This window comes from Conger conger, chromosome 8 (genome assembly GCF_963514075.1).
Source record: "Conger conger chromosome 8, fConCon1.1, whole genome shotgun sequence".
NCBI lineage: Eukaryota > Metazoa > Chordata > Actinopteri > Anguilliformes > Congridae > Conger > Conger conger.
In genome coordinates, this window is record NC_083767.1 from 14,899,194 (window position 1) to 14,914,193 (window position 15,000).

The 15,000-nt window shown below is 44.5% G+C and overlaps 1 protein-coding gene across 3 annotated transcripts in view; it reads right to left on the reverse strand.

Annotated features, from left to right (window-relative positions):
• Nucleotides 1-15,000, reverse strand: part of ldb2a (LIM domain binding 2a) — a 74,801-nt gene that overhangs the window by 28,871 nt on the left and 30,930 nt on the right. For all 3 annotated transcript variants that reach the window (XM_061251610.1, XM_061251611.1, XM_061251609.1), the window contains exon 3: nt 1,711-1,883. In XM_061251610.1, the coding sequence (XP_061107594.1) occupies nt 1,711-1,883 (173 nt within the window). The remainder of the gene's footprint in view (nt 1-1,710; nt 1,884-15,000) is intronic.

The following is a 15,000-nucleotide window of genomic DNA, read 5'->3' on the forward strand; positions in this document are numbered from 1 at the left end:
AGGAGCGGGCGGTATTATCAGTGGGGTAAGAGCAGCGCGTCCCTGGCGGGGCGTGTAAAGGAGCAGAGCCGCGTGAGGCCGGACCCCGCGCCGGGCGGACGCTGCGTGCTGAGCGGGAGTGTTGTGACAGTGCCGGGGCTCCAGCCTCCCTCGACGCTGCCGCTTTACAGATCTTGATTACCCACAGCGGGTCCGCGGCTCTCCTCGGGGAACGGAAGAGCTCCGGCGTCTCGGGGGAGGGGAGTAATAAAGCGCAGCCAGCGCCCAGCCCGTGCCCCCCCCTCACCCCCCCACCCTCCGCTCGCTGCTCGCGGCGGGGATGATTCACGGCACCGGAGTTTCTAGAACAGTCTTTTACACCGGCTGTAGCTCGCCTACTGCCGAACGCCACGCTTTTTATTCATTTTTTGTTAAAGAAACTACAGTCGTGGAAAAAAAACCTTCTACGCCAACATTATTGGAACGTTGTTTAAATGTCTTTCAAGTATCATTTGTGTTTTAAAAATTCCAGATAGTGGCCGTGATTAAACGTGGCAGTTAATCTCAATCAGCGAGAAACTGTTGCCACTGCACTCCATTTCTTCCAGTATATCTGGAATATTAAGAATCAGAGGCAAGAATTTTTAAATAACAAATAAATATTTATTAGACATATTTGCGATGTCACAAACAAAAAGTGTCCACATTGTATGACTAGGCAGTTAAGATAGAATCCCAATCAGCCAACTGCCTTTGATTCTGATTCAGTCACCTAGGCGCGACACCCCAAGCGGCTTCTGAAGGGATAACGATCACACTGTCCTATCTGCGGCCGCCCGGCAAACCGTACGCTAACAGTGCCCCCTGTGGTCAGCCCAGGTACCGCGTCACTCAGACGGCACTTCCAGGCGGACGGGGGGTTGTTAGTGCCGGCGCTCCGCGCCAGTCTCCGGATGATCGTCCTCCTCCGGGCCGCTCTGTGCCCGCTAATGGCAGACCCACTGCTTCCATTACTGCCGCGGTATCAGGTCTGTCACTTCATTCCCTCACCGCCATCAGATGAATCCCGCGAGAACCGCAGGGCGCAACCTATCACGCGCCGCCGTTCGCCGGCGCCCAATTCACGCCGGCCCCCCTCTCCGAATCTGGCACTGCCTCGGTGGGTGTACTGCCAGTTCAAAGGCAGTCTGAGTCTGCCCGTACGGGAGTCTGAATGATTATGGGTTTTCTGTTTATCACTTGAACAAGAGGAACAAAAATCCCCTTGAGTTCATTCTGATCAATTTCCCCTTATTATGAGGCTTGGTATTTTCCTCAAAGTGAACAGAAAGGACCCCTTGGTGAATTCAAATGCGCAAACTGTACTCGAGACTTGTATGAAACACGAAGAATTGTTGTTTTTCGCTATAAAAATGGAGGCAATAAACAGAGAAAATACAAACCATACATAATGAAAAAGGTCTTATGTAGACCATGAATTAGAATGACACATTTGTTTCAAATATCTAAGTATGCTGTTTCTACACCCAACTTTTTCCTTTTTTTGCTGCCCGATAATAATAGCTAAATATTGTGTTAAAAAATGCATTCTGTTTCTTAGTGTGCTTGGAAGCGCTGTAAGGTTATCAAACGGGCATTGTCACACGTCTGTGGCACCAGTCGTGCCTCGTTTTCTCAGTGTTTTATTTTTGCAATTTCCTTTGTGCGAGGAGTACGAAGAGAGTCCCTTACCTTTGTAAACATTGGCTTTCCGTGCTGAGTGACCATGGTGCACTGGTCGCAGTCGATGGTGATGCAGGAGTTGTGGAAGGACTCTTTGGAGTGCTTGAGGATGTAGTACAGGTCGGTGACTCCGCCCTCGAACACCGTGCTGAAATAGCGAGGGATGAGGGTCCTTCCGATAGCTGAAAGAAAAATAAGAAAAGGGAACTCAACTTAACAATCGCAGTAGTGGAACCACATTCTCCCGTGCAAGACGATGACAGTAAATGTGTTTAGGTTCGGCAATGCTCTTTTTCTGAAGTGGTTAATCACTGGCCTTTTATATACTCACCGCGCACTTTATTAGGAACATTTTCACTTTATTACACCTTCTTATTCAAACGATTATCTAATCAGCCAATTGTGTGGCAGCAGTACACTGGACACAACCACGTTGATACGGGTCAGGAGCTTCAGTTAATGTTCCCTTCAACCATCAGAATGGGGGAAAGAATGTGATCGAAGTAACTTTAACCGTGGAATTATTGTTGGTGGCAGACAGGGTGGTTTGAGTACCTGCTCATCTCCTGGGATTAAATAAGTCTAATGAATACCTAATAAAGTGCTTGGAGAGTGAATAATATCACTGTTACGAGCCGTACTGTAAGTCAAACAGTAAATTACATCAGAAATTACTGACCATTTAAAATTTATCAGCATAAATATTTAAGACAAGAAAACAGAACGGAGGATGAAGATGAGATACATTTTTCATAGAAAGCAAAAAACGTTTAATATCGTCGGTCTCACGCACACCATCCGAAGCTGCAACTCCTTGTGTGTGCTGCAACTGCGCTCAAACTTCAAAAGCAGTGGGCGTTGCATTAGTTTGAAAAGTACTGCCAAAGTGTGGCACAGTTTGTTTCTTAAAGAGCCGTGTTTATCTAACGGGCAGCTAATACTTTAATTACAATGTTCACCGCAGGCAACTATTGATGGAGCAAGATGAATTGCGCAGCTGTGGATTCCCTTCAGTTCCTTACGTGCCTGTTCCACTGCGCTGCCAGTCCGGGGAGATGAAGCGCTGCTGTTTCGCACTGGAAAAGACTCATGCTGGGAATATTTCTGATTAACTACCGATCAATGGTCAAGCCTGGTCTGTCTGACAGTAGAATACCACGGAAAGTTACCATACCACAGCTAAGGACCATGACGGGTATAAAACTATAGGAGCTTTTGATAGAAAATTTGAAACAGCTATATTGCTTAAATAAGAAAATGTATTGTGCATTACCTCCAGGAAAATTATTGTCCAATACTATAATCTGCGCAGATCATTTCCTGTCCTTACCGTAGTATATTCCGCCAGTTTGAGGAAATTACTTTCCTGCTGAAAAGGGGGGATGTTGGTCATTGTTGAAAACAATTGACCGTCAAGTTTCTATAATGGAAAAAAATAACTGTCACTATGTTGCCTAGTATCTTTTCCCATTTTAAGCCGAAATAATCCATCTTTATTCTGCTCCATGAAGTGTGAATACATGTTGAACTGGCACCCCAGGGGAATAAGCTAAACAACCCCACAAAATTCTAATCCCTTCCAAAACACTAAATAATCCAGCGGGTTTCTTAGCACTGAACTTGGAAAATAAAGTAGCTGTGACCTGCTTGCTTTGAATTTATAAAGTCTGGCCTGACTATATAAATACATAATCTTCTAAACGCAGGGATTGGTGGTCGGAGAGCTGGAGGGAGCTGAACTGCGGCCTGGTCTAAATGTGTAAATGAAAGTCTCTCGTGGTTAAGAAACAAACAAGCAGCAGAGCTGAGCCCACAAGTGCTGCTGACTGTTCATATGCTAAGGGCCCGCAGGCACAGGGAGGGAGAGAGGGGGGAGAGATGGAGAGAGAGAGAGGGGGGGAGATGGAGAGAGAAAGGGGGAGAGATGGAGAGAGAGCGAGAGATGGCGAGAGAGAGAAAGGGGGACGGGGAGAGAGAGAGGATGAGAGAGAGAGATGGAGCGAGAGTGGGGGGAGAGAGAGAAAGAGGGAGCGAGAGAGGGGGAGGGGAAGAAGTGGAGAGAGAGAGGGAGCGAGAGAGGGAGAGAGAGTGGGAGGGAGAGGGCGAGAGAGAGGCAGAGAGATAGAGCAAGAGAGAGGCAGAGAGGGGGGAGAGAGAGAATGAGAGAGAGGCAGAGAGGGGGAGAGAGAGAGTGAGGCAGACAGGGGGAGAGAGAGAGGCAGAGAGATAGAGCAAGAGAGAGGCAGAGAGGGGGGAGAGAGAGAGTGAGAGAGAGGCAGAGGGGGGGAGAGAGAGAGTGAGAGAGAGGCAGAGAGGGGGAGAGAGAGAGCGAGGCAGGGAGAGAGAGGGATGTTTACAGAGGCACACCTGATTGCCTCTAGGAGGCCAACAGCCTGGATCTGCATCACGGGCTCTGACCAAACCGGCTGGAAAATCACAACAGCGCACAAAGAAAACAGAGACATGGCGACGTCAATCACAGGGCATTATTCTAAATATTTATTAATACGATAAACAGTGCGGCTCATACATTTTAATGCACTCTTCTCCCAACCTTGTGTGTGAGAGAAAAAACATCTATTTTCACCTAAATGCAGCTTAAGCCTGGTGTATTTAACTTCTGCTTATTTTAAACTAAATTCATCGGAACTGCACACATTCTGTCCATGAAATGAGTTCATAATAAGCACATGCTGAATACTCAAGACTTAAGTTGCATCTAGGTACATGAATGCATTTAATCCAAATACAAATGATTTCATGATATAATACAATACTACCCTGACTGGAAGCCAGTACACACACACACACACACACACATACCTTTATGTCTTCCCAATTTTATTGTTTTTCCTATTTTATTACTGGAGGATAGGGATGGCTAACTCTACGTCACTGACAGGGCACCGTTTACAATTATAGCTCTGTAATTAGTAAATCGAAATATGAAAGTGCAGGCTTTCAATGGGTCATTTGCAATCACATTCATATGCATTTGATCTCACAAACGGTTCCCCAGTTCTAAATATTTATTTGCTCATAAGAAGGAGCGGCAATGAAATTATTTACACATATTTGAATAAATTGTTGTATAATACTTAAAAAATCAGTGCCGGGCAAAGCATTTACCATCAGAATATTTTCACATTATTAATATAATCACAATGAATGTGATTACAAGCATGTGTAACCACAATGTTTGCTCTTGCATACACGCACTGATGTTAGTGGATTTAGCCCTTTCATTAGATCTGATTTATTCAACAATGACTGCCGTCTTCCGTGGCACAAACAAAAGTCAAAACATACAAATGAGCTAATGAAAACCTGAATCCAGGTGACACGTGACTTGAAGATGCCTTCCTCGGCTCTCGCTTGTTTTATTTTTTTAAGAGCGCCAACAACCGAAAGAGAGTACTCGAGAGATGGGGATTAGCCGTCACTTGTTTCGGTAAACATCGCGCCGCAACATATGCCTCTCAAGTAATGCGACTCCAAACACGCAATTACAAATAATTAACATCGTGTTAATTAGTCACATTAATTTATGCCACTTTATGGAATTGTTTCCTCTGAGTCCTCAGGAAGGCTGCCAGCAGTTTGAGCCAAAAGTCTGCGAAATTCCTCTTGAAGTGACGGAAGCCGCGCCTGGCGGTTAGCCTCTCGGAGCGAGCGGGAGACAGCTGGGAGACGCCAGCGCGCTGATTGCGCTGCGCGTGGAGGAGAAGACGGAGAACTGCTGACAGCGCTAGCAACCAGCATTGGACAGCGCTACGCCACGATCAGTAAACACAGGCAGGCAACTGAGGTTCCCTCTAAAAGGAGACAATCCAACCACTGTATTACCATGTATTACCACTCCAAAAAAACCTCCCTCTGAACACTTTACATTTTAGATTTTAGTCATTTAGCAGACGCTTTTAATCCAAAGCAATTTACAAGTACATACGTTCCTCAACAAGTAAAAAGCACCAAATCCATAAATAACAAAAACCGCATGTAGGGCATAGTCGCTTTGATTGACTATAAGGAAAATTGTTGGAGGACAGATCCACTTGGAACTCAGAAATTGTGGGCTATAAACCACCTAAAAATGTGTTCTTGAGGTTATTAGATTGGATAAGACTAATATGTCAGCGTCTTCAAATGAGAAGGCAGAGGGTTTGTGTTTCTGTTTTCTGGGGTTTCCAACAGACTGGAGATGAAGAATTTCCCTCTGTCTAGGTAGACAAGTCCGTGCAGGGCAGGAGTGACCTTGGCCAACAGCTGGAGAAATACAGCAGGTAGCCTGTCTCTGGTTCTGCTGCTAAGAATTAATTACATCGTCCAGGAACAGGGTCTGCCACAGACCTGGCTTCTCCGACTGGACAATCCACTTTGCTTTCAGCCGAAGAGAAGCCAAGAGAACCGTCTGTAGCTGAAATGAGAAGCTCAAGTGCTTTTCTCTCTAAAACAGAAGAAAGCCTGCCCCAGTTTTGTATTGTTTATTTTTCTGCGATAGACAATTCCCAAAACCTAACATTAACATAGACTTTGGCATTTAACAGACGCTCTTATCGAGGGGGAGCTACGTTAGTGCACACAAAAAGGGTTAGGAAGAGCAGAGGCTGATTCTTTAGGCTCACAACAGAGAATAGCTGTTAATACAAAACATATAGCATTATACGAACCTACAGGGTGGATTTAAGTGCAAGGCAGGACAACAGGGAGACTGAGAACGTAGCACTTTTAGAAGAAAATGGCTGTGAGGATATAGTTTTATGTGTAGCGTAGGTGCTGCTAGTAAAACCGTGATGAATGTCCTGAGCTGGTCCTGAATGAGGTGAGCCGGGATGCAATTTAAACAGGTGTGTTTTCAGGCTGTCTTTAGTCCACCACTCAGGGGGCAGAGTAGAGAACAGTCATGACCGGAAGGGACAGTGATTCTGCTGATTCGACCACAGAAACGAAGAGCGGACACTGAGTTTTCTTCCACTAGAGGTAACCAGCAGACATGGAGCAGAGTGTAAGATGAGCAAATAGATTTTATGTAAATCCACTTTTGGCAGCAGATTTTGCATTTCAACAGATACTGAAGTATGTAAGGCTTCATCTTGCTAAAACTGATGAATAAAATGAGACAGAGAAAGAGAAAGAGAGAGAGAGAGAGATGCAACACTTGGCAGTACCGCAGCATATCACCTAGAGAAGATGGTAGCAAGAGGTGTAAAAAATGTTTGAGATTCTGGTACTTCAATCCGTTTGGATTATTGGGTATGAAGTGGGAAGAGCATAAGGGAAAAAAAAAAGTATGTCATAATCGTAACAATTCATAATTACATCACAATGGCTCCAGAGCATTGCTGTTTCATTGGAAGGAAGGTTTGGCAATATCTCAATTTCATTGGGCCACAAAAACAATCCAGTGCAGAGGGGAGAGGGACCCTGACCCAGTCCACTGATGTACTGGGTACGCTGGCGTAACTGTGAGCCTTCACACCTGAGCCTTTGTCCTGCCCATGGAAATCTCTTAGGACATCCCATCTGCAGGCTAAAGCAGGTTTGGAGAAGTGTAGGTACCATGAAGTTAGGCCTTCTGACAACCAACTACCCCCTCCCCCAACGAAACCCCACTAACTAGGGTCTCCATTAATCTATACCCCCACCCCCACCCTCCAATTCGCTGGCATCTCTCTCCCATCTTGCCACATCCACCCCCCATCTCCCACCCCCACCCCACCCCACCCGCACCAGCATCACACAGAATTACAGGCCCCAGTGCTTTTGTGATATGGAGCTCTGTCCGCCAGGAACTGAGGTGTAACCGAAAACTCATTTCATGGAGGTCTGTATGGGAGAAAACCTTAAAATGTCACGCCCGTATCTTTGTGCTAGGATAGCTCACAGGGTTCCAGTTTGAATGGTCCTCCTAAATCACCAGATGGATGTTATTCTGTGTGGTGCGGTGGTTTTTACAAACGCTTTCGCTGTCGCGGTGCGCGGTACCGTGTGGTGCGGTACCGTGTCGGGTGTGACGGTAAAGCCAGTCCCGTGACTCGGTTAGCGCAGTCCCGCTCATTCCCCTTCCGGATTCGGCCGGAATCGTTCCTTGGGTCGAATGTTCCCTCATCCAGATGGATGCCGGAGGGGCGGCTACACGTGCTCACCTGCATTCAAATGATCTTCGTTTTACCCAAAACTAATTTCGACTGAAAAAAACAGTAGCTAAATTGCAGTCACTTTTCAATTTCTGGGCCGCGTTTAACGCGTAACAGCAAAAGCAGGCATCCGTGTTGCTGGCAGAATAGCAGAATTTACATATGTATTATGGCTGTTTGTGTTTGATTGCTTATTTTGATCCAATTAAAATGGGATTGCACAAAAGTTGCACAAAAACGAGATGAGTCCCGGTGTCTGAAGACTGTATTTATGCATTCCGACATGGTAAATGTAGGTTTCCAAGTGTGACAGAAAAGGCACATAACAAGCTGATTCAAAAGAGAGATTCGTCGTCAAAAAGCAGAGACTATTTAGGCCCTTGGCTGTTTATTTAATTACAGCCTAGTATTAACTTAATTCTGAGCATTCTGAAAGTTTGTGTTGTGGTGCTACATTGGCTAGTGTCCAGGCTTGGTCTATACACAGCAGTTTCTAATTACAGATTATCCTCAGTTGATGGTGCGCAGTGGAGGTAGCGAAGCCTCAGCATTATGAAGCAGAATTGTTGGGACGATTCCAGCAATTCAAACATGCCTGCTCAGCACACAGAACCATACACAAGCACCACTAATTAATGGACTACAGTCAAGGACAGTACATTATTATTATTATTATTTTACAATGGACAACTGTGTGACATTCTTGTCTAGAAGCTGGTGACGGAAACAAAAACATTGCGAGCTCAAATCCTAGTCAAATCACTGCAGCTGTACCAGTGATCCAGGTCTTCACCTGGATAGCATCTGTACTTACAATCCTTCTGTATTGACAGACAGCTTATAACATGTGAGCTGTGTACTTCACTTTACATCGCTCTGGATAAGAACATCTGCTAAATGCCTGCAATGTAATGTAATGTAATGAACAGTAGGTCACCTCAGAATAACCATCAGCAAAGGTGTTGCGCTCCTTATAGTTTTAACAATCAATACCGATCGCTAATCCTGAATATTTATCTGCAGTGCAAGGCTGTAGCCCATTGGCGGACCCCAGAGTCTGATCCCGCGTTACTGGAGCGGGTGGGGAGGGGGGGTGTCGTCACCGTAGCGTTTCGTGCCGTTCTTCTCTTTATTATTTTGACTGGTGCAAGCGCGGTGCCTGCCGTATAATATGAGATTTTCATTTCAAATGTTGTGCACACACAGAGCGGGGTTTTGACAATACGAAACCCACCCTGCCTGCCGGTAATTATCCCTCCAGGGAAACGGCATTCACTCAGTGCAACAACCCACTCTCTCTCTCTTTCTCTCTCTCCCCCTCTCTCGCTCTTTCTCTCTCTCTCTCACTCTGTCTCTGAGACTGCATTCTCTTTTTTCATTCCACACAAAGTAACATCTACTTTTCTGTTCAAGAGTACAAACTACAGCAGTAACTAATACTAATTCATACAGTAGCTGCTCCATTGTCAGTGTTGTATAAGAGTTGCACATTAAAAAAACAAGGGTACACACTGGGTGTTCTGGGTTAAACGGCTTCTGCAGGGAAGTTCATTGAAAGAACATACTCAATATTTCTAACTTAGATTAACCAGCAACATCAAGATGATTAAATTAAATTACCAGCGAAAGCATAGAGGACAGGTATGGACATCACTGGAGACTAAACATTTAATCTGACATTTTAGAGTATTGGTTTAATTGCAAGCAATTTTATTACAGTTGAGATGTAATTTGAACATACATTTTGCAGTTGAGAAGTGCTTAAAAAAAATAAACTGATATACTATGAATAAAATATGATAATGTTTAACAACTTGAGTATGTGAATATTATGTAGAAAGACAACCTGAAAATCGAACTTGTTCTCACATTAACATAAAAAGAAAACTAAACCATAAAATATACAATAAAAATATGTGAAACAATTTCTTCCAGAGCGCATACCCCTGGCTTCCTCAAATGATGATGTATTCAGAAAAAAATGGGGGCAGATCTAAAAAAAAGAAAGAAATGAGACGATCTTTGATAACATTCAGAACAAGCTCTGCTTTTGACTTGGACTCTTAATTAGAGCTGTGTGGCTGCATGCCAGAGAGTCCTGGTATGATTTGACTCTGCACCAATGGCACATTGACTCACAGTGACTCCGCATTGACTCACAATGTCACAGTACCTCCGCATTGACTCACACTGTCACAGTACCTCCGCATTGACTCACACTGTCACAGTGCCTCTGCATTGACTCACATTGTCACAGTGCCTCTGCATTGACTCACACTGTCACAGTGCCTCTGCATTGACTCACATTGTCACAGTGCCTCTGCATTGACTCACATTGTCACAGTGCCTCTGCATTGACTCACATTGTCACAGTGCCTCTGCATTGACTCACATTGTCACAGTGCCTCTGCATTGACTCACACTGTCACAGTGCCTCTGCATTGACTCACATTGTCACAGTGCCTCTGCATTGACTCACGTTGTCACAGTGCCTCTGCATTGACTCACGTTGTCACAGCCCCTCCACATTGAAAGGTACATGATGCTGTACCTGTCACTCACAGGTCTGAGGTCAGGTCTACAGGTCTGGGGAGTCCTACAGGTCATTCACACCACAGGGCAATGCCGGAGCTCTACGGGTGTTTTTTCTCAAACTCTGAGCACTGGACAATAAGCCCTGCTGATATTCTCTCTCAGTTTTTTTTCCCTGGCTGTGGCAGAACTAATTGCATTAAATTGCAGCCATTCCGCAGAGAAGCAGAGTACATTTTCTGCAGCCGCTGCTGCATTGGCGGAGAATGGGCGAGTCACCGCCAGCGTGAAGGAAACTAGCGGAGACCGGGAAGGACGGGGTTAAACAAAAAAACACACTGCGCTAGAATGTGAGCATTATTGCCCAGAACATAAAATATGTATCAGTCATAAAAATTTTATTCCACCTCTCTCTTTTTTAGGTTTAGTATACAATTTTTAACACACTGCTTATGCTGCTTCAGCTGCATACTCAATTTCTTGTACAGCAAACACTTTTTTTTTTTTTTACAAAAACCTCTATGAAATGTTCATGCGATTATCTAAAAAACAAAATAAAACCCAAACTTCCAGAACTGCCTGAATCATCTAACCTATCCAGAGAACTATGATAAACTAGGAAATATAAACAACAACTGGATCTGCAACCGCATAAACATTTTCATTTAAGCTCATTAAAGCAAATGGAGCCACACATGCAGGTTACTAAAGAGTTAGGCCTACACGATTACCGAGTAACTGGAAGTGTGTTTCTGTTTTAGAGAGATGAGTCATAATCCATACAGACGGTGTTTGTCTTTATGTTTGTGAGATGAATTCGCTTTCTTGACTGGGTTGGTATTCCAGGCGTTCCCGCTGAGTTGTACAGAGCGTTGCTGCTCCGCTCCTACGTGAAGGCTGATTTCACACTGCGGAGAACGCCGAAAACTACTGTACTGCCGCACTCGCTCATTATCTGGATCTCCGGGGTATTGCGTTTGCCTCGGTGCTGTATGTATATACGTCTGCGTCAAATAGGCCCAGCAGCTACTGCGGGTTGCAGAAGGCTGATAGCGTGCAACTATTGCTATTTGACTTATTCTTTTATCCTTATTCTTTTATCACGGTGCTTAACGATGGAATTTTGATGAAAATAAAATAATGTATGTTTGCGAGATGCCTGAGTGTGATCGTACATACGGTACATGCAAAGTGTGAACAGCGTGTAATCAGAGGCTAAATATTATATATTATTTTATTAAAATGTTACGCAGGTTATTAAAAATCAGTTTCCGCACAATTAAAAAATATCCATACAAAAGGCAAATTGCAAGCCATTTGTGAAAGGAAAAAGTAATAAATTAAATGAAAAAAATGATAAAGCGTCTGAATTAAATGTTAAATGACTCAACAGTAGACAGTACGTAATAAGCACTGAATTTGGTGGAAGAGACTGAATATTTTGTCTAGTGACCATATTGGAAAATGGCTGGGCTGGCTATGGACGTATATGAACAGCAGTCCCCACACTCCATCGTGATGAATGTGCGATCAATACGTGTGCACTGCGAGCAGAAATATGGCTACATCTGAAGAATTCATTTCTTGGCCATATTGTGCAGGGCCGGATGGTGCAGTGGGTAGCACTGCCGCCTCACAGCAAGGAGGTCCTGGGTTCGAATCCCCGTCGGCCGGGGCCTCTCTGTGCGGAGTTTGCATGTTCTCCCCGTGTCTGCGTGGGTTTCCTCCGGGTACTCCGGTTTCCTCCCACAGTCCAAAGACATGCATGTTAGGCTGATTGGAGAGTCTAAATTGGCCGTAGGTATGAGTGTGTGAGTGAATGGTGTATGTGCCCTGTGATGGACTGGCGACCTGTCCCAGGGTGTATTCCTGCCTTTCGCCCAATGTATGCTGGGATAGGCTCCAGCCCCCCTGCGACCCTGTTCAGGATAAGCGGGTTCAGATAATGGATGGATGGATGGATTGTGCAGGGCCTTAGGCCTAGGGCGGGAGAGGGAAAGCATTTTATGCACATCTATGGACTGTATATGACTGAAAAGGCAGGGAAAAAAGAATAGAGAAAAAAAAAAGGAAACAAAACTATGAACTGGCACACATTCTAGCTCGAAAGCCTGATACATTGTGGTGGACTGGAAGCCTAAAATCTGTACCGTGACCTAGTTGAAGACAGTCTTTCAGAAGCAGGGTTTTCTAGAGTGGAGCTGACTCTGCATCGTAAAGTGAGCCTCCGCCCGCCGTGCTCATCGCACGGCTCCGTGGGACCGAATCGCTCACCCTCAGGCTCCCCGGGTCCAGGTCGGGCACAACTGGAGCGCTGCTGAGGGGGCTTCCCAAGGCGCCGGTACCCTGGTCAATAATTCAGAAGGGGCTAGTCCACCTCTCATCCTCCGCACGCAGTGGCCCCCGTGGGCAACCGATGCCGACACCACCGCCGCGCTCATCCTGCACCGAGTTCATCGAATATTCAGCTCGGTGGACGCAAATGAACAGGGAACCAATAACGCTACGCCTCGGAGATTAAAGCAACGCGCGCAGGCTTTGAGGCTTCTATTTCTTCTAACCACAAAGGACCTTGTTCATAAATTTTCCATGAAATTACTGTTTTCAAGCAAATTTAAGCAGGTCTTAAAAAATGTTCTTACTTAATATTTTAAAACTGTTCAGAAATGGCCAATCAGAGCAACTTTGAACTGTCACAAAACAGTCTAAATCTGTTCCTCATTAAATACAAAAAAACTAAACAGTGAAACAATAGTTACTTTGGTCCCCTCCCTTAGTCTTACTCCTGAAACCAAACACATTGTTTCCCTTAACCTCCCCTGTAACATGCACTTCAGCTAACACGATACGTTCATCCCTTATTCAACTGACGTCTCTGGCCAATTTCAAACCTCTCTGTGCTTCCTCCCAGTTGGTTGTCTTGCACAGTTCAAATGTGATGAAACAAGTAAGAGCACCTTCTCTTTCCCTGACCGAGTCGAGGCAGCTCGAACGCTGGATCCAGCTGTTTAAAACTGCTCTCCACCGCTAATCCTTACATTCTCCCCGGAGAGGAAAATTCACTCCAGGAATACACAAAAACACATTGCTGTGAGTGCTTCAGCATTAGCGCTGTCTTTGATTAGGGATTATTTGAAGCAACAATGAGCAAATTGCTCTGTCGTTATCATTGATTTTGGCACACCAGGAGTCACACAGACATGAGTGGCGCTCAATCAAAGAGAGTCTGTGTTGAAATAATACAATATAAACATTTAATGTCTTAAGTGAGGTTAGGGAGCCTTTTCAAGTGTCTGTTTCAGTTCAGCCTTCATTTGATCATAATGATAATATGTTATCTTCTTTTCTTAAGTCGCAGAGCTTTTTACTGTACTTCATGCTGTGAAAATCACAAAGCAGAGTGGTTAAAAGACTTGCTTTCATTATTGTTAAAAAGTGCATTTCCAGACATTAAAATAGCATCAAGAGCATTATGTTTGCTTCTGTTTCCTACTCAAAACACATCCTACATTTCCCAACAAGTTACCTGACGTTTTGTTACTTTTTATTTTATAAGCAAAATATTTTGTACACAATTTGTATGGCCTTTTCAGACCTGTCCTGTTGCTGTGATGTCCAGTGTCATTTTAGATCAAATAAATTTAGACAAGCAGGTACCCTTCTCTGGGGTGAATGCTACAAGCTATCACTTATTTTCACTCCACTGCGCACCCCCTGAAATGTACAGCCATTGCAAACAGGGTTAAATTATTTGCGGACAAAAATACAGGCAGCTGTTGTATAACCCTGATGAAAAAGACATCATAATCTCAGACACCAATCATCGCTGTGACATCATTTGTCTTCACATTGGTTTTATTGGTGTGAGAATGACTCTGGGTTCACAGTTCTTGTCTACTTGGGGCCTCTTCTCTTGTGGACCCTTTGGGGAGACGCCATTTTGGCATTAACAACAGGGTTTGAGGAGCATCTTCCTGCTGGACGCTGCGTTCCCTCTCCCCTTCTCCATTTAAAGGTGGCAGTTTAAAGAATCCCAAATATTGTGGTGACTTCGCCGCTGAAATTATGCCAGTGGTGTAGAAGAGTTCTTCTGTTTCCTCAAGTGCCACTGATCTGCACTATTGACCACCAACTGTTCAATTTATTACCACATTGACCATGACCATGTTAAGGTTCAGGTTGCTGAATCATCTTGTTCTATGCAAAATTATGGCCGTCATTAAATCTGTAGATATTATACATTTGGAAAAAGCTGGGGTGGCATATTCTCCATAGCCTCACTGGACATGTTATTTCTCGTCCCTGGAAGCCTCAACACATGATGCAAACAGTCGGTACAATCCTTATGTTCAGATATTACTTCTCCATATCTCAGTGTGCCTTCTGCAGAATTAAGCAGGCACTCAAGTGGATGATCTACAGTCAGATCAGGTTTTCAATGGCACAACACCTCATTTGCACAAAGCCATTCAATTTTTACTCAAACCTGTACTAAATGTTTTCCGGTGGCGTCCATGTGACATGTTACCTTCTTCCATGCAATTATATTCTGCGCTAGTCCTGACCATCATGTAATTCATAAATATTTTGTCTGGACTGACTACTCCCTACAGTCCACACACACATGTAT